Source organism: Cyprinodon tularosa, unplaced genomic scaffold (genome assembly GCF_016077235.1).
Source record: "Cyprinodon tularosa strain WSP-4 unplaced genomic scaffold, ASM1607723v1 ctg289, whole genome shotgun sequence".
Lineage (NCBI taxonomy): Eukaryota > Metazoa > Chordata > Actinopteri > Cyprinodontiformes > Cyprinodontidae > Cyprinodon > Cyprinodon tularosa.
In genome coordinates this window covers 841,384-860,848 of record NW_024038995.1, presented here as the reverse complement: position 1 = coordinate 860,848, position 19,465 = coordinate 841,384, and the positions used below count along the sequence as shown (strand labels likewise).

At 40.1% G+C, this 19,465-nt stretch overlaps 1 protein-coding gene across 2 annotated transcripts in view; it reads left to right on the top strand.

The window, feature by feature from the left end:
- LOC119787141 (integrin beta-1-like) overlaps window positions 1-19,225 on the top strand; it is a 37,830-nt gene extending 18,605 nt beyond the window's left edge. For both annotated transcript variants that reach the window (XM_038290797.1, XM_038290796.1), the window contains exons 4-16: window positions 4,794-5,007; window positions 5,165-5,335; window positions 7,617-7,852; window positions 7,938-8,093; window positions 8,188-8,283; window positions 8,364-8,453; window positions 10,427-10,567; window positions 10,693-10,895; window positions 10,994-11,232; window positions 14,490-14,712; window positions 16,644-16,876; window positions 17,849-18,015; window positions 18,695-19,225. In XM_038290797.1, coding sequence (XP_038146725.1) covers window positions 4,794-5,007; window positions 5,165-5,335; window positions 7,617-7,852; window positions 7,938-8,093; window positions 8,188-8,283; window positions 8,364-8,453; window positions 10,427-10,567; window positions 10,693-10,895; window positions 10,994-11,232; window positions 14,490-14,712; window positions 16,644-16,876; window positions 17,849-18,015; window positions 18,695-18,760 — 2,235 coding nt within the window. In that variant the 3' untranslated portion in view covers window positions 18,761-19,225. The remainder of the gene's footprint in view (window positions 1-4,793; window positions 5,008-5,164; window positions 5,336-7,616; window positions 7,853-7,937; window positions 8,094-8,187; window positions 8,284-8,363; window positions 8,454-10,426; window positions 10,568-10,692; window positions 10,896-10,993; window positions 11,233-14,489; window positions 14,713-16,643; window positions 16,877-17,848; window positions 18,016-18,694) is intronic.
- Window positions 19,226-19,465: the final 240 nt, after the last annotated feature.

Here is a 19,465-nt window from a genome sequence, read left to right as displayed (position 1 = left end):
ATATCTTGGGCTTTGTTGGCTTTTAGATGTTTCATAGGACATGGGTCAATGGGTGCATTAAGGTATATGCACTTTAATTTTATTAAAGCCAACGCTCAATTATCAAACTGCAATATAACTGATATAAATTTACAACAACATTTGCTCTTTTTCGTAAAAATAAACTTTTTTTTGTTGTTGTTGTTGAATCTAATACAATTGTCTTTGAAAATAAACTCAACAATCCTACAGGGTGTTGCAGTTTGAGGCAGCAATACGGCATCAAACAGCTTCATTGTGCTCTATGTTTCTGTATTATGACCTTAATGTGCATTTTATCTCACCTATCCTGTTACGTTGCACTATGATTGGTCAGCATTAGCCTGCATATTGGCACACAACAAATACTGGTTTCTTGGCTTTTTCCTGACATTGGTTCCTGTTTTGTCTTATCTGGTATTTACTAAAAGGCTAAAGTTAGCTTTCTGAGTTTCATAAAAGATCAAGTACAGTCATTTGGAGTGTTAAGAAAGGATTATTCTGTTTTATATTCATAGAAGCGCTCATGCTTTGGATGGTGTAGAGGGGAGAGGAAGGCCTTAACCCTTTAAAGCCCGATCCAAGAATAAAACAAAACAGAAAATTACTTTTTTTTGGTTTAGTCCTTATTTGGCCTTTTTTGCAAAATATGTAAAAAGAAAAACAGAAATACATTAAAGATATTAATAATTTATTACTATGCGATAAGTCAAGATCATTTTTTGTGTAGTCTTCTACTGGCTGTTATCAGGTATATCTGATTGTGTAAAATAGGATTTTGAGCAAAGTTTTTACCATTAAATTATGCAAAAGGTGTCAGACGCAAAACATTTCAGAAACCGTATGTATCTAATATGAAACATTTGGCATTACAGGGTTAAGAATGATTGTTGAAAGAATTTAGGTCAAAGAACAGATTTTATTTTTGTTCTGAGTTACTTGTCTCGTGCTTTTCCTCTGGGTGTTGTCTCTGTGGAGTCCGTTCTGCAGCCATTCCCTGTGATCCTCCCTTTCAGGATCGGTCCTGATACTCTACATTGATAAAAGAAAACATGTTCGTACTCTGTGGACATAAATCACCTGTGCACTTGTACCCTAAAGGTTGCTTTTTTTAGTTAGGGAGTTAACAGAAACAGTTTTTTTTTTTTTATTTATTAAATTTATCTTGGTTACACAGCACCGTTTTACAACAAATGTCATCTTGAGGCTCTTTACAAATCTAGTCGCTCTTTTTTTTTTTTATAATCGTAATTTCATAGCCAATAAAAAGAAATTGCAGTTGTACAGAAATAAAAGTTTCAATCATGTTCAGCTTAATGTGATTCTAATTATGATCAAATGCAGTCAGATTCATAATGTCAGTTACAAACACCAGAAAAAACAACTCCATCCATTTAAGGAGGCCCTGCTGATTACATCCAGTCTTTGACTTTGCAGAAACCTCTTCTCCTCGAGGCCCAAAAATACGTGCGCATTGGTCTGTCACGCCGGTATATGCGCGCCGTGCGCAAGGCCATAGAAGCGCGGTACGCTTTTATAGTTGCAGTTGCATTACTCTCAAAAACCACAGAGGGGCAGTGATCTACAGAAGAGAAGAAACGGTTGATGTCCCACGTCCTAAATGGCTGAGCGCTGTATTGTTTATTGACAAAGTGATGATTATTGAAGAATGATACGTTTGTTACACAGAAATATAAGGTGGAATAAAAATGTAGGCTTACCTGCTGCACATAGAGAGACGTGACGATGGGTAAACCAGCACCCTGCAAATCCCATATGGACCTTTCTTTGTTTTTATATAACCTATAGAAAAAAAGTCTTTCACTTTATAAAAGCTGAATGCATTGTATGCTAGGGGTGAGGTGGAAAAAAAAAAACAATTCGGTGATATATGTCGTGATTTTTGGCTGCCCGATATAATATCAGTCTTTTATTTCTTAGTATTGATTTTAAAAAAAGCAAAACATTTTCACCCAAAACAATAACGGAAAATGAGCTACCTCTGCACTGCTTCTCTGGCAGATAGAGCTGTGGAGTCCTCATGCTGTGCAGCATATCTGTAGTTCAGGCAGTCACAATGGAAGAGCAGCACTTGCTTTTTTATCTATGCATTTCATTTTGATAGTCGGAAAAATATTTTAATATATCGTATTATGACCCAAGTGTTGTGATTTGTATCAAAACGCAATACCCACGCCACTACTCACCCCAACTGTATTTCATGGGTAGTTTCAGACTTTATTTTTTATGTGATTGAAACCGAAACTAATGTCCTTGTTTTCACCACAAGCTTGCCCAATGAACTCCCCCGTTTGCTATTTTCAGTCACTAAATAAACTTAGCATTTAACCAACCTGTTCCACTTTAACCGTCTGCACCATTTGATGTCAATAAAGGCAAACTTCTTTGAGAACATCATATAACCCTATTTGGAACGAGGCTGGCGTGTGCGGTCCGTTGCAGGTTTTACAAAAACTCAGAGGTGCGCGATATAGCGCGTAAGCTGCACGCGGTCCGTCCTCACGCCCTTAATGACACGGCGAGTTTAAACCAAGCATCAGGGAGCGCTGGGTGAAAGTGATTGTTTGATTCCACTCAATCATTAACTTTAAAACAGTCGCTTTTAATGAGCAAGCATGTGCCAAAACTGTATGACTTTTAAAGAAATCTCTTGTTCTCTGTGACAGAGAATGCTTCATTGAAATCTGTGGTTAACTTCGCTGTTTTCCTTTTTTAAGAAAGTTAAATGCTGAGTCAATAATTCACTCCATCTTTATGAGTCATCATTTGGCAGTGGTTGATGATTGATTGTTTCAAAACCTAAATTTGTAGCAGTGGGGGGTAGTGAAACCTGGTGGGACATGATTGGAAGGAATGGACCCCCAGGTGTGAACCAGACCAGTGTTCCATTACTGGACTTCTGTGCAAGTCGTAGTTTGTCCAGAATGAACACTGTGTTCATGCATAAGGATCAGGGGACCTGGCATCGGGGCACCCTAGGCCGGAGGTCCATGATTGACTTTGTAGTTGTATCCTGTGACTTCGACATTTGAATAAACTGGAAGAGGAGGAGGCCTGGACAGACTTGGCAGGCCCAGGTGAGTAGTGAGGGTCTGCTTGGGACGTCTGGTTTAGCCCTCGGTCAGGGAAGTGTTTAACTCCTACCTCCAGTTGGTACGCAGTTTGGTCCACATTGCTGGCATTAAATGAGACTTGCTCCCGGTGCATGCTGCTTACCGACAGGACTGCCCTCTGGCACCGGTCCTGTTTATAACCTCTATGCACAGGATTTCAAGGACGTCAAGCGCGTCCATGTGGGTCCAAATTAGCAAACAACCGAAGCACTATATTCAAGATAGATGATAAACTCCAGCTACGAGAACGAGCAGAAGAGTGCTGCAGTTCTGTTTAGGCCACAGGTGGCAGTATAATTAGAAAACTCTGTATTGCCTCTTTAATGACAAATTTTAAGTTAGTCCCTTAATATGAGACCAAATGACACCAAAGAAAATTCCATAATTAGACACCTTATAGTGTATCTCACAATACTGGCAAACTATCTCATTTACATATTCAAATTAAAGGTAAATACACCTAATTTAAGACAATTTTACTTATTTCTAGATAGTTTTTTCCAGTGTTGCTGCACTAATTGCTAATATAAGATGCAAAAGCTGGTTTGGAAGGACTGGTTATCCTCCAGCAGCAGTGTTTCGCAGTTAGTTTTTCACAAATGTTTTTGATTTATGCCCAATATTGAAGCGTGGTCTTTGCTATGTTATTCCACGCCACAACGCAAGAGGGACAATCAGGAACTAGCTGTGGGTCTAGATTCGGCGAAAATGGAGGGACATGAGGGCGGAAAAGAGCAGGGATCCAGGTTTGAAAAAGGGTCCCAGCGTTCTCACGCACATCGCTCTTCTAGCAGGTCAATCTTCACGAGTCGTTTTCCACAATGGCGGTCATACAAACAAAACAAGCCGGTAAGGTACCAAACAGGAAATATGCATAGTGTAGAGCAGATGTAGATTTGACCAATCAGAGGCCTCCTGTCTGTGGTCACCTACAATTTTGGAGAGGAGCACCAGAGTGTCTGCGGAAGGGGCAGGGGCATATCTGTGTTAATTGCGACACACGCAGACGACCTGGTTTCTGAATATAAATAATCCTTTAGGGGTTGGTTCTGTTAAGTGTTGCAGCTAATGGATTATATCTCTAATTTATTATTATAATTATTTTTTTGACTGGATAGCAAAAGGTGCCTAATTGGAGATTTTTAACAGCATTTGAAGCTGAAGGGGTTCTGTATAGATTATATTTACAGAATAGAATGTTTTTCATCATAAATGCAAAGTTTATGAGGTTTAGTCCGATTATTGGGCTGAGTGGGTTGTTGTTTCATCAAATGTCATGTTTCAGCATATGTATACTGCAATTCACTCTGTTGAATTAGTTGATGATTATTTTAATGATTAACTTTTTTTTTTAAGCCCCACTTACGAGAGCAGAGTCTCATTCATCAGTATTAACTGTTTAAACTGCAACAACATTTTTTGTTCTAGAAAAGAAAACATGAAATATATTCAGATTTGAAATGAAAATATTCAGGCTACATTTTGTTTCCTCTCAAATGAATAAATCTTTTGAAATAAATGTTTTTTTATTCTTTTAGGACTTTTGGTGTTTGTTTTCCATCAATGTAATGGAGCCTGTGTTCATGAGAGGCTCTGCAGAAACAGCTTGGTTTCCCTAACAATTTCTTTGCCTTATCGCAGAATTTCCTCACGATTGGTTCTCCCAAGTCAGCCCGTTGTGACGACCTGGAGTCCCTGAAGGAAAGAAAATGTAAACAAATTGAAAACCCGCGTGGAAGCATCACCGTCGACAAGGACAGACCAGTCACGGTTCGCAAGGACAGGACTGAGAAACTGAAACCTGAGCAGATCACCCAGATCCAGCCTCAGAAACTCACCCTGAAACTCCGATCTGGTAAACATATCATACACTGTAGCATTTATGTTTTTGTTATAAACTACAGAAATGTGAAAAATGTTGTTTTCGGAGAGGTTATGAGTTTTTCTGTTGCCGTGTGAACAGAGCAGAGGTAGATTATCGATGGCCTCTCCGCTCCTTTGTTTTTCCTCAGGTGAGCCGCAGACCTTTAAGCTGAAATTCAAGCGTGCTGAGGACTACCCCATTGACCTGTATTACCTGATGGACCTCTCATACTCTATGAAGGACGACTTGGAAAATGTTAAGAACCTTGGCACCGACCTAATGAGGGAAATGCAGGACATCACCACAGACTTCAGGATTGGTGAGTGAAAAACCAGTGAGATAAAAGGCATCAGATGCATTAGGACTGCAGAATATTAAAAACCTGCAGTAACATTGCTTAATGTCCAGATTAATGCTGCATCCAGAAGTGTTCAAAACTTCTTCACTTTTTCAACATTTTCTTATTTTTCAGCCTTATTCCAGAATAAAATCAGTTAAGCTGTCCTTTAAACACCTTCACACAAATTTGTGAGCAGATTTTATGTGGAAAGAGGTTAATTTGCACATTGTTCAAATTCTTCCACACAAATTCGACATGCTTGTGTGTATTAGGGATGGAACGGTTTATGAAAACCGTCCGAACCGTTCGGTTCGACTGTCTCAGTTCGGTTCGCGTGTGTTGCGTTCGTTTCATGCGCTGCTCCTTTTTCTCATAGGCGAAGCGTTTACACTCCAGAGCAGAAGGTGGCGGTACTGCGACCAAAGCCAACCACCAGTAGTAAACAAGAAGAAGAAGAAGCGAAGCAGCTTAGCCGGGTGTAGCAGCACTTTATAGGTCTGCTGTATGGGAGCGCTTTGCATTTAGAGTGACCTACGATGACGGCGGAAAGAAAGTTGTGGATAAAAGTGCAACAGGGTGCAAGCATTGTGCAACACATGTTGTTTATGCTAACAGAAACACGACCAACATGTCAGGCTAACAATCAACATATACCGAACCGAACCGAAAACCGTGACTACGAAACCGTGAACCGAACCGAACCGTGGATTTTGTGAACGGTTCCACCCCTAGTGTGTAGATGTTCCATAAAAAAAAAGAATTAAAGCGCCGTAATAACTGTCTGGATGCACTGTAAGCATGCAGCGTTGATGACTTTCTGCTCTGGGTCCGTCGCAAAAAATTTGGTAAGTTTCTGTTGCCTGACGAGTGTTGGACTGTCGTCAGATATTCAGGAGGACGAGCAGCATCATGGTGGCTCTCTGCGCCACGCTGATGGGCGGTTCTAGATGGGGGGCCAGCAGGAGCCAGTTTGACTGTAGAGCAGGTCCTGGCCCCTCATATGGGTCATGTACAAATAAATTACTCTGCAAGAAAGTAATCTGCAAAATAAACTGAATTGAAAATTTAAAATCCTAGTACATCCGTTTTTCTTGAATTAAAAGCATTTTCTTTGATTTTAACAGGAAGGTTAGACAATAAGGTTAGAATAAGATGATGTACATTTAAAATAAGAGCAAAACAACTTTACTGACTTATTTTAAGTGCATCATATCCTTTTATTAGATATAATGCAGAATGTCTTACTGTAAGCGGAAAGACACTCATTCCTTTTGCAGATTATCTTATTATCTGCTTAAATTAAGGGAAAATACCGTTATTTTAAGAAGGTTTTTCCTTATTTAGATCGATCTTTGCAGTGTAACACTAAATTGATTTATTATATCAGCTTACAGAAGAGAACGTAAATGATTAATCTCCTTGAACCAATTTAATATTTAAGTTTAAAAATTAACTTGTAATTAATTAGAAACTAGTGTGCACCAGCCGTATTAATATCTGATCACAGTTTTCATCTGTTAGATCTGGACTTGGCTTTGTGTGTCACCTAAAATGCTAAACAAGCTGCTCTTTCCTTTTGTTATATATTTAGTTTTTAGTATCAACTTTTTTTTTTTTTTTTTTTTTTTGCTCCCATACAAACAACTTTGGCCCCACCTTGGTAAGCGTGGTAAATTTAGTCTGGAAGGTAAAAAAGACTTACCGGTAGATAGAAGATCATCCAGTTCGCCTTCTTCACTGACAGGAGGTGTGAAAATGTGGGAATTTGTCTCAAATGTAAATTATGTAATATGTAAAACTATGAGAGAATCTAATCCAAAAGATCTTTCTGATTGGCCAAACATGTGAAAAGTTCAGTTTTAACGGTGAAACACTTTGGCTTTCTGTGTGAGTGACAAAACAGTGACGTATTTTCTACATTTTAATGTTTATTGCAGTTTAGTTTCCTGTGGTTTGCCCATCACACAGAATGATCAAAAATAAAATAAAACTGATTAGGATCATATTTATATTTCCTGTTTCTGTCTTTATCCTCCAATCAGTCTGCCCTTCCTCCTTATTATCAGTTTCTTTGCCCACTTTGTGAGATCGTCTCTTCATCCAACCATAGTTTTATTTTTTTTTTAGATATTTTATGTTACTGTGTTGAAATTTGAGTCAAGTCGATGTTTTAAAGCAGAGCTGAAAGAGGAAGAGGAAGTTTCAGTCGATGCACCTGATGTCTCCGCTCCAATTTCTGATCATATTTCCTGGTTTCCAGGTTTTGGGTCTTTCGTTGAGAAGACAGTCATGCCCTACATCAGCACAACCCCGGCCAGGCTGCTGAACCCGTGCTCCGGCCACAACTGCACCAGCCCCTTCAGCTACAAGAACGTCCTAAAGCTCACCAAAAACGGAGACGAATTCAACCAGCTTGTGAGCCAGCAGCAGATCTCTGGCAACCTGGACTCCCCAGAGGGGGGGTTTGACGCCATCATGCAGGTGGCAGTGTGCGAGGTGAGCCTTTCATTCCTGCTGTTCGGACGGAAGGCTTTTAGTGGAGCTTCAGCATTAACAGCTAGTATCTTTGTTTTGATCACAGAAGCAGATCGGCTGGAGGAACGTCACCCGTCTGCTGGTGTTCTCCACTGACGCGGGTTTCCACTTCGCAGGAGACGGGAAACTGGGTGGGATCGTCCTGCCCAACGACGGGAAGTGTCACCTGGAGAACAACATGTACACCATGAGCCACTACTATGTAGGTAGCCTTCCTGTTTCCAAAACTACAGAATATGTCCTGCTCTCCCCCCGGCATCATCAGCCTGAGGGTTTTTATATTTGTCACATTGCAGGATTACCCGTCCATCGCTCATCTGGTTCAGAAACTAAGCGAAAACAACATCCAGACGATCTTTGCGGTAACTGAGGAGTTCCAGTCGGTTTATAAGGTGAATGTTCAGCTGCTTTACCAAATGAATCAAAGCTCAGAGCTGCTTATCAAACAGGCCTCTTCTTGTTCTGCTTACAGGAGCTCAAAAACCTAATTCCCAAGTCAGCTGTTGGAATGCTGTCCTCCAATTCCAGCAACGTGATCAAACTCATCATCGATGCCTACAACGTAAGAGTCATGCATACCTCCTGTTATAGACGAGCAGCCATCCCAATCTGACAGACGATTTCTGTTCTGACTGAGCCTCGATAAACTGACATCAGTTTTAAAGTCAGTTTTTTTTATTCACCAACAACACTGCCAACATACACACATGATTGGAGCTCTGACCTTCACACAGTCAGCAGCTTTTTTTTTGTATTAATAACAGAGGTGACATCACTCAGTTAAGGCTGATTTATGCTTAGTACCAGGTGCAGTTAATGCAGATATGCCCCCCCTCCTGCCGCAGACATTCTAGTGCACCTCTCCAAAATTGTAGGTGACCGCAGACAGGAGTCCTCTGATTGGTCAAATCTACATCCTACTATCCACTATCCGTATTTCCTCTTTGGTTCCTTACCGGCTTGTTTTGTGTGTATGACCACCATTGTGGAAAACCACTCGTTAAGTTGGACCAGCTGGAAGAGCGAGGTGCGAGAGAACGTTGGGATCCTTTTTCCACCTGGATCCCCGCTCTTTTCACCCTCATGTCCCTCCGTTGTCATACAAACTTGCCCTCACTTCTTCACCGCCTCGGCCGTATCTAGACCAACAGCTAGTTCCTGATTGTCCCTCTTGCGTTGTGGCGTAGAATAACATAGCGGAGATCATGATTACACCTTTGGCATAAATCAAAAATACCTGCAACAAGCTCACTGCGACGCACTGCTGTAGGAGGATAACCCGCCCTTTAACATTCCAAACCAGCTTTTGCATCTTATATTAGCAATTAGTGCAGCAACAATGGAAAAAAAACAATCTAGAAATAATTTCAGTGTATTTACCCTTGATTTGAATATGTAAATAAGATAGTTTGCCAATGGAATGCGTATTTCTATTCTTAAAATAAAATATTAGATAATTTGCACTTGAATTAAGACAATGCAATTGTGTTTTCTTATTTTAAATCAAAAATGTTCTTGTTCCATTGGCAAAATGTCTTTTTACCTCTTCAATTTAAGAACAAATGCACTTATTTTGATAAAACAAAACAAAAGACTATCTATTTTTTATTTTTTTTCTTCTCCAGTGTAGCTTTACTACCGGTATTAGTCTCTTTCTGCAAACTGCAAAAAAAAAAATAGATAAATCTAAACCAGCCAATTTTTCTTAAAATAAGTGCATTTTTTTTCTTCAATTGAGGAGCTAAGTGGGAAACTGCTCCCCATTTTGGAGTCTCTAATGCTGGCATACGCCCCTGTAGAGTCCTGCTACGGGTGGGGTACCCGCGGGTCACCCGCTAAAATGCTCTTTTGCGGGTGAAAAATACATAAATAAAAATAAATGGGTCGGGCAGATATTTTTTTAGTGCGGGCGGGTAGTTGGTGATTTTTTTTTATGCGTGTGTGTTGTTATGGACATCAGAAATGTTATATTAATCAGGCACTGTCTGGGGTCACCCTTGTTGTAGCTTAAAGCCCTGCCGGCAGTGTGGGCTTCCCTCCAAAAAGGCCACAGTCAGTGCATACACTTCTGCTGCAGTGTTAATGGCGCTGTTCTGCAGCGCAGCATACTATAGCCTATTACTAGATCTGTTAATGGGTCGGGTTACGGGTTAAATATCAACGGGTTGGGTCGGGTTTGGATTTGAATTGAAGATATCTGCAGGTGACGGGTCGGGTTCGGTAGTGATCCGGGCGGGTGCGGGTTGGTAAAACTCGACCCGTGCAGGACTCTACGCCCCTGCTTTCCAGAACACCTATCCCCCCGCTTATAGCCTGAATAAATGACACATTTAACAAAAACCTATAGAAAAGACGTGTCAGTGCCACCTGGTGTTTTCAATCTAGTGTCTATGATAACTGATTTATTTCTACCTTAATCATCTGTTAAATGAGCTTCTGTCATAAGTTCACTTTTCACATGCAGGAATAAAACAGACTTACAAATAATAAAAGATTCAGCTAAAATTGGTTTTTAATATTTCTTTCTTTTTGCAGTCATTATCTTCTGAAGTCACTCTTGAAAACGGGAAGCTGCCAGATGGAGTTGCTATTTCCTATAAGTCCTTCTGCAAGAACAACGTGGTCGGAACAGACGAGAACGGCAGGAAATGCTCCAACATCTCCATCGGAGACGAGGTAATGAGAATCAGGCAGATGCATCTGAGGAAAAACTTTTTCACAAAGCTTCAAAGTCTTTCCCTCGTGTTAAGTGTCAGTCCTTCAAACAGATGAGAGATAATCTTTTTTTGGGGGGGTTTCAGGTCTTTTTCCAGATTACTGTAACATCGGAAAAATGCCCATCTACTGGGAAGCAGGAATCCTTTAAAATCAAACCTCAGGGCTTCCAAGAGGAGGTAGAAATAGTTCTGGATTTCATCTGTGATTGTGAATGTGCTGCGAAGGGAGAGACCAACAGTAAGAAGTGCTCCAAAGGCAATGGCACCTTTGAGTGCGGCGCCTGCAAGTAAGAAACAGTTATTTTTGGTGTTTTTGTCTGCAAAACTTTTTTAATCTGCAACTTTGACTTCAGAATAATTTGGCTTCCTCAATGTTTCGCTTCAGGTGTAACGAGGGTCGCATCGGCCTGGAGTGCGAGTGCAGCAAAGACGACGTCCGAACCGACGACCTGGACGCCAGCTGCCGAAAGGACAACGGCACCGACATCTGCAGCAACAATGGCGACTGCGTCTGCGGTACCTGCGAGTGCAGGAAGCGGGCCAATCCTGCAGAGGTTTACAGCGGCCAGTACTGCGAATGTGACAACTTCAACTGCGACCGTTTCAACAACAAGCTCTGTGGAGGTCAGAACCGTAGTGCATTTATGCCGCCATTAACTATATCTGTGTTCATACAGTGATGTGAGCACAGATTTCTAAATTCACAATGCAGTTGTTAAACTAATCGTTATTTAACAGCATAAAATGTCCGGGCCTGGGCTCTGTATGTGTGGAGTTTAAATGTGTTTTATTTTCTTTTTAAGCCATCTAAATCTTCATTAACTATGAGTGTGCCTGGTTATAAACAAGAAATACAACACAAAGTAGGCAAAGCTCTCAAAAAGCAACAAATCCCCCAATCTAAAGAAATGTAGGAATAAATATAAATCAAACTCTCTCATATCTGTCATTCTGAACAGATTAAAATCCATTTTTATGCATTTTGGAGGCCAGTTTCCTTCCCACTTAAATGCACACCTTAAAAAAGTTTGAGAAAAAGGAAAAGATAATTTGTGTTGTTTCCATTTGGTTTAGAAGCGAATTACGAAGCGACCAAAAAATGTCGCCACTTATCATCCTCATTATGTTGTCATGCATGGCTATAATAAACAGAAGTGTTGCAGAATGTGTTGCAGTAGGGCAAGTTGTTCTTACGTCAACATGTCAGCTATTAATGGCTGTGTTGCTTCCAGCCATGTCTCTGCAAATAATAAGAACATCAGGGAAGATGCTGACAGCAAAAACAGCTGATCAGTCATGAAAGCGAAAGATTTGCTACTTCAGAGCTAATTTTAAAAAAAGTATTTCCATCTCCTTTAACACCTTTTGGCAAAATTCAACTTCAAGCAAGCATAAAAACTTTTTTTTGGCAAATTTGAGGAAGTTGTTTTGAATGTTGCCATTCGATAAAGCTTTTTGGATGCAATACTTCAAAATGTGCTTAAGAAAAAACTGATGGAAACTACTATCCTACTATCCACAAATAGAGACAACAGAAACTAAACTCCACCCTCCCAGAAGTTTACACGCACCCTTAGTCACTCCAACTCAACATCGCATCATCGACTCACCCAGGAGTTCATTTTTTTCTTTTATTTCATTGTAATGTAACCTCGAAGTTGCATTGAGAATCAGTATCTTTTTCATAAGTAAGACCCGACCAAGGTAGAAGCCAGATTACAGCAAGTGCATACATTATGAACATTAAAATAAACCACAGCTACATGAATACCATTGTAGGCCTGAAAACCTCCTCTGTTATCAGAACAAAATAAAAAAACTCCTCAGAGGTCCTCAACACCTTTATGCAAGTATTCTGTTGTTTCTGTGATGTTTATCTCAGCACTTTGCTGAAATTCTTGTTTTGGTGATCATCTCTATAAGTTGATTTCATTACTTTCAAGGCTCAATAAGCAAAATATTGTTTTTATATTTTACTTAGCAGCTGATAAATCTCTTATTGGTCTAATTTCAATGTGTTTCATCTCCTTTTTCGAGATCAAAAAAATAAATTTCAAGTTTATCATATCCTGCTTTATGCAGGAGGTTGCAAACATGCTGTTAAGTGTTAAAGTAAAATGAAGATTTTGGAGTAGCCTGATGAGAGTCTGTACTTTAATTGAACTGAGATGCAGTGGCATAAAATTAGGTAGCTCTTCAAGTAGTCCTGCATGAGGATAAAATGGCAATAGTTACGCCAAGATGGGCAGAGCTAGTTAGTAGGTTAATATGGCAAAAGAAAATGATTCATCAACATGTATTGACTGTCATTGGACAAAAGCTTGTTTATCACAATTGACTGGAAGGACGGCTCCTTGTATTTTGGAGAACCTGATATGCGGAAGTATCTCATGTTATGATGCAGCAAAAACATTTTAAAGGGACCTGGAAGAAAACATATCCTTAAGGTGAGAGCTCAGATCTGAGATGTTCGGGTGGGCCGCTAAGCTAGTGACTGTTAGGTAGTGATGTTATGAGATGAGCCGAGGCTTTGAGGCGTGTCGAGTAATGGAGGGGGCGTTTCCCCGAAGTGCGTGTCGAGGCGTTATTCATTTAGAGGTGAGGCCAAAAATAATGTAGTCCGAGGCCTCGCTACCGTGATACCACGTGACCCTTTCGGGAAGTGGTTCGGGAAGCACAAGAATTTTCACAGGCATCTAAACAGCCTCAGTGTTCAGTCAAGAAGCTTAAAACTAATTTGGTTAGAATAAACAATGTAATAATCAAAATTTGAGCAAACCACCGGACAAAGTCAGTGTTGACACGTTACTCTTAACTAGTATTTTGTCCCTGCTATGGCCATCTACGTAGGTGGTGTCATCTGCAAGAGACAGGCTCTCACTCTAGAAGTTGATGGTTCAAGACCTGTCTTTGACTTTTGAAAAAAATTTTGAAAAAAATTACAAAAGATTTTATTATACACACCAACCATTAACAATTTCAAGGGAACTTGAAAGGGGAAAAGGAGAAAAACGGTTGCAAAAAAACGCCACAGATTTTATTCCAAACTGTAGTTCTGCCCTCCACCAGTAGGTGGTGACATGTTCACATGAAGCCTCATTAACTGTGGGGATCATTGAAGCAATTTGGCCAAACGGTTCAATGCCTCATGAGGCTTCATCTCACCATCACTACTGTTAGGACTGGAGCTGCTAATTTTTCCCGTATGTATTTAGCTCTTTGTGAGGTAATTTTGTCGAGGATCAATCAGGTGAACCAAAAACAAACAGCTTCAGCCACCGGTTCCAGTTTCTCTGTTGTCTTTTATTCCATTTCACTCTGACAAAACATTTTATCTCGAGCTTCCAAGAGCTCAGTGCTTATATAATCAAGTGGCAACACACCTGTACTTGAGTGGACCAAGCCTCAATTACTCAGGTAAAAAAAATAAAACAAAGTCTAAACAGAGAAACAAGAACAAAATTAATCTAATTTACAAACTCATCTACATAAAGAGTCTGCAAAATAAACTGTGTGATACAAGATAACTCAAAAAGTTACTTTAACTTTAACCCTCTAAATGGTAGAACCCAGCAAGGTAATGGATGACATCATTTAGTCAATTTAGTAGGGAATACTTAAACAAACAATTGTGAGTAAAAAGGAAAACAAAAACCATGAATATATTTTGAAACAAAAAATTTCATCCAATAATCCTGAAGTAGTAGCTTTAACCTAAACATAAGTAGATGGAACCCGGGATAGTAAGTGAAAGTCAAAGTTGCAAACTAATGTTTAAATTTAAGGTTTACAAATCAGAAGAAAGAATAAGTACAAGTGGTAAACACAAACTGAAACACTTTGTCACACTCTTAGCCACTGATTTCCAGCTGTCTTTGTAGGTAACGGGCGCTGCGAGTGCAGAAAGTGCATCTGTGATGCCAACTACACGGGCAATGCCTGCGAGTGCCCGATGGATACCTCAACCTGCCTCGCCAAAAACGGACAGGTCTGCAATGGGCGCGGCAAATGTGAATGCGGGACCTGCATGTGCACCGACACCAAATTTCAGGGCCCCACCTGCGAAGTCTGTCCTACCTGTCCGGGTGTTTGCCCAGAGCACAAGTGAGTCAGAATTTCCTGTTTTTTTATTTATTTTTTATTTTTTCATTAAAAATCTTCTATTATTTGGATTAGGTCCAAAAGGTTATTTTAGTTTCACAAGTCAGACCCTGTCTGGATTGTTTTATTCAAGGAATAACTGAACCTGCAGACCACAAGAAGGAGGACAATCGATTTCATATGATGAGTCACAATAAGGGCAGATTAATAAAGGAAATTGTCACTGATATTTATCAGACTGGAAGCTTTAGGACTGCATTGAAATGCAGTGAGAACTTATAATTAATAAATAGAGAAAACAGGAAACAGGGAAGAGTCTTCCCAAAAGTGTCCAGTCTGCTGAAATTACAATAAGGGCTCTGCAGGATTTATCCAGAAGGTCACAGTACAACCCAAAGCAACATCTAAAGAACCTCAGGCCTCACTTGTCTCAATTAGAGTCGATTCTCATGTTTTATCAATAAGAGACTGAAACGACTTCCATCGAAGTCTCCTGACTGAAGATGCAACACAGGTGTGTCTGAAATGTACTCAAATCTTTCTCCGTATTCTGTTTGCTACAGTGATGATAGTTGGGTCTTCTGACCTGTGAGGATTGTTTTGCTGCTTAGCTGCTTCACACCTAAATGACTTAAATTAATTTATGGGCGATGAAGCTTCCTTGGAAAACCCTAAAGGGGAATTTCTGCCCAGTTTATGACCTTATGCCCAGAGTCTCTTTGGCTACGTTCACACTGCAGGCCTTGATGCTCAATTCTGATTTTTTTTTTTTTTATGAAATCTGATTTTTTATTTTTTTTTTTGGCGTTGCTGTTCACATTTCCAAATATATGTGACTTGTATTCTATCTTCTATCTCGTAATGACCCACAGGCCAGAATGCTCTGTGTTTACGGAAGTAAACATGAATGGTAGCGCCGGAGCGCATCTAGCGATCTTTCCAACCTTAAAAACTCAATCTTTTCAAGATGGTTAAACATAAATACTGCTCTCAGCATAATCATTCATCATGGTTGTTGTTTTTCTTGCTTCTTCTACGTAGCAAGACCCAGAATAGTGACCTTTGTCTGGTATTAATGATGTTCAGGTCGGATGAATGTGACCTGGCCGTTCACACACAAGGTCGCATTTGAAACGATCAGATTCTTATCAGATTCAGGACCACATAGCCAAGTGGCCTGGGTCGCATTGGAAAAAATCGCATCTGTGTTGTTCAGACAGCCATGAAAAGATCAGATCCAGGTCACATGTGGGCAAAAAATGTTTATTTTGGTCACTTCAGGCTGCAGTGTGAACGTAGCCTTCGTGTTTTGTCTGCATGATGGTGATCCATGTCACTCCTGAAAGACTTGCTCTGAACTGCTCAAAGAAATGAAGGTTTACTTATTGGTCCAATTAGAGTCTTGACTTTAATCTTTGTGTTGGATTAATATGCAGAAATCTGCCATTGGTGGAGAACCATTTAGTGTGACTCAGTTTAAACATTTATACAAAGAATAGTGGTCCAGACCCCATCCTCATTGATACTTCCTTTTGAGTTTTTTATTTTTATTTTTTTTTTAGGGGGGAGGGGCTGTTCTTACTGAATAAAAGAAGAAATAATTTTAAAACTGCATAAAAATGGAAGCTTTTAAATTCATAGAAAACAGCCCTGAAAATAGGGTGTATGATGATTACGATGTTTTTTTTGTTTTGTTTTTTTTCCTCTTGTGTATACTTTGTATAGAGGATAATTAATTCAAAATAAAAGCACAAAATGTTTAATGTCAATGAGGGTCTCGGTCAGCCAGAAATGTTGTGGGGGTTGGAACAATGATATAATCAATTGCTAACATCTTTGCTAAGATTTTTTCAGTCCTGGAGTTTCAGAGGCCAAGCCTAAGCTTTCCATTACAGCTCTAGAAATGCTGCGCTGTGCTCTGTGTCTCTACCCAGGGATTGTGTGCAGTGCCTGACCTTCCAAAGTGGTGAGAAGAAGGACACCTGTAGTGAGGACTGCAAGAAGATCCTCCTCAAAAAGGTACCAGAGAGGGACAACCTACCTCAGCCTAATGACCAGTCCTTCCCACTCACCTTCTGCAAGGAGAGGGACGAGAATGACTGCTGGTTCTACTTCACCCTCGCTGTCAGGGACGACATCAAGGAGGTCCATGTCGTGGAAAAGCCTGGTAGGTTGGACCAGCTGCTTTCATTTAATGCAGATAATTTAGTTTATTCATATAACACTAATAAACAGCACATGCCATCTCAAGGCCTTTTATGACGACAATTCAATCAGATCATACAGTCAGATTGGTAAAAACTTTCTGTCTAATGAAAACAAGCTGCATCGAGTTGACATCTTTTAAAGGACAAACACCTCCTGGATGTGGCAACAGTAGATATTGGCTTGCGTTGTGTTGTCGACTCTTCAGTAGTCCCTCACTCTGAGCATGCATGCAGCAAGAGTAGAGAGGAAAAGCTCCTTTTTAACGGGTAGAAACCTTCAGCAGAATTGGGGTTCAGAGTGAACAGCCAAGGGGCTCAAGGAGATGGAAGCAGACATACAAAAAGAACAGAAGCACTGATCTATAAATAGTTTCCATATTAGAAAAGGTAAAACTGAACAAGCTCTGCCTGGGAAAGAAACGGTTATGCACAGGAGCTCTGAGCCATTTTAATGTCAAAGAGATGAAAGAGAGATGAAGCTACTATGAGAAAAAGCTGAGAGAGCAGAATGTCAGAGATTGATCTAACAAATACTGCAGAATGGGAGAAAAGGGATAGAATGAAGAAAAATGGGTCCCTATGTCCTCCAGCAGTCTAAGCCTATAGTAGCATAACTATAGAGGTAGCTCAGGATAACCTGAGGCCTATAGGCGTTATCAAAAAGGAAAGTATTAAGCATACCCTTTAAAGTAACAGAAACCAAATATAGAAAATAGTGCTTTAAGACTTTATCCCCTTAACTCTTTTCAAATTGCTGAATCAGTCCATTGTTCCATCTTTTCTTTCTTTGCATCTTAAGCCTGATGTTGAAATGTTTACCTTCATCCAGTAAAGCATCAAGTTAGAGTATAAACTACTGCCTGTTAGAGCCTGGTCTTATAGAGGGCAAATAATTATGTTGAAACAGAAATAATTCTCTTTTCCTGTTTTAGAGTGCCCAGCTGGTCCTGACATCATCCCCATCGTGGCGGGTGTTGTCGCTGGCATTGTGATGATCGGCCTTGCGCTCCTGCTCATCTGGAAGCTCCTCATGATCATTCATGACCGCAGAGAGTTTGCCAAGTTTGAGAAGGAGAAGATGAACGCCATCTGGGACACGGTGAGTGGGTTAGACCAGGACTTGAAATGTTTAAACTTCTCACACTACCCTGACTTCACTGCCTCACCAACATATCCTCACAACTTGAACTTTTTACCTGTTCTTTTTTCATCTTACAACCAAGTCATTTAAAGGATAGAGCAGAAAGATGGAAAGATTTTTTTTTACAAATCTGAAAAGAGAACAGGAAAAACCTTCTGTCGCTAGATGTGACAGGCTGTCAGAACGGCTGGAATTCCTCTGCAGACTAGTTTTAATCTTTAAACATCTGAGTGTTTTTTATAGAATTTTTCAATTCCATCTTCTCTGTTAGTTAATTGAAATGAAAAATATTGAAACAAGGAGATGGATAAAGAATTAGAGCTTTCCTTATTGTCTTTTGAGGGAGTTGCCTCTTCCCTTTCTGTAATGCTGCCCCCTAGTGTCATTATTTGCTGCAAAAACACCATATTAAAAGGAAGAAGGCAATCAGCTGGATTTGGACTACTGCATAAGCAGCTCTTGGTTCTGATTGACCACAGTAGGACTAAAAAATACTGTGGTTCTTGATCAGTCGTTCTCCAGGACTGTACTGATGAGCAAAAAAAAAGTCTGAAGAGAAGCAATGAAAGGACATGATAGCAAACTGTGAAGACAAAAAAAAAAAATCCTGACTTTTTCTTCTCCTCTTCAACTGCAGGGTGAGAATCCCATCTACAAAAGCGCTGTCACAACTGTGGTTAACCCGAAGTACGAGGGGAAATGATTGAGCTTCTCTCTCCTTTGTGACGACACTGTACATGAGGAGGAAAATGGCCGAGGGAAGGAAGCCGAGGGGATCGAGCAGGGGGGGGTTTTATACAACAATGTTCACTGTTTGTCGTCGTAGTGGCCAAATGATAGATGCATCCTACCACTGTTTTTCATAACTTGTTTTGATTTTCTTTGCTTTATCTTTGTAAAAAGTCTGGATTTTAGAAAGAATGTTTTTTTTTTAATGGAAAAGCTAAGGGGTGCCTTTACCTTTTACTGAACCCTCCTCTGGAGGGTTGCTCTGTTCAGTGGGAGGGAATCAATCCGTCACCGGGAAAAGAATCAAATATTTTAAGATGGATCTGCCGTCTGACTAAAGGTCAGAGGAATAAGGAGTTTGTTTTTAAACCTGCATGTATGAAATGAAATGTGTACAGTCTGTTTGGGGCTCTATGTAAAGCCATATATGAATCTAAAAGACATGTTTGCTTTTTTTCTGCAGCTGAACAATCATTTTAAGTCTTATTTTCTCTGCGTTTCTCTGCCTCTATAAGGACGTCGGTTTACAGTAGCTTAACTGTTTCAGGTCTTATTGGCTCAACTTGAAGCCATCTCAGGTCCTTCATTTCAGCAGCACCAAATACATGCCTTATTTTGTTGATAGAATATTACTTTGAAATTTTTTATTTTTATTTTACTTCTTGCCTCAATCAATGGT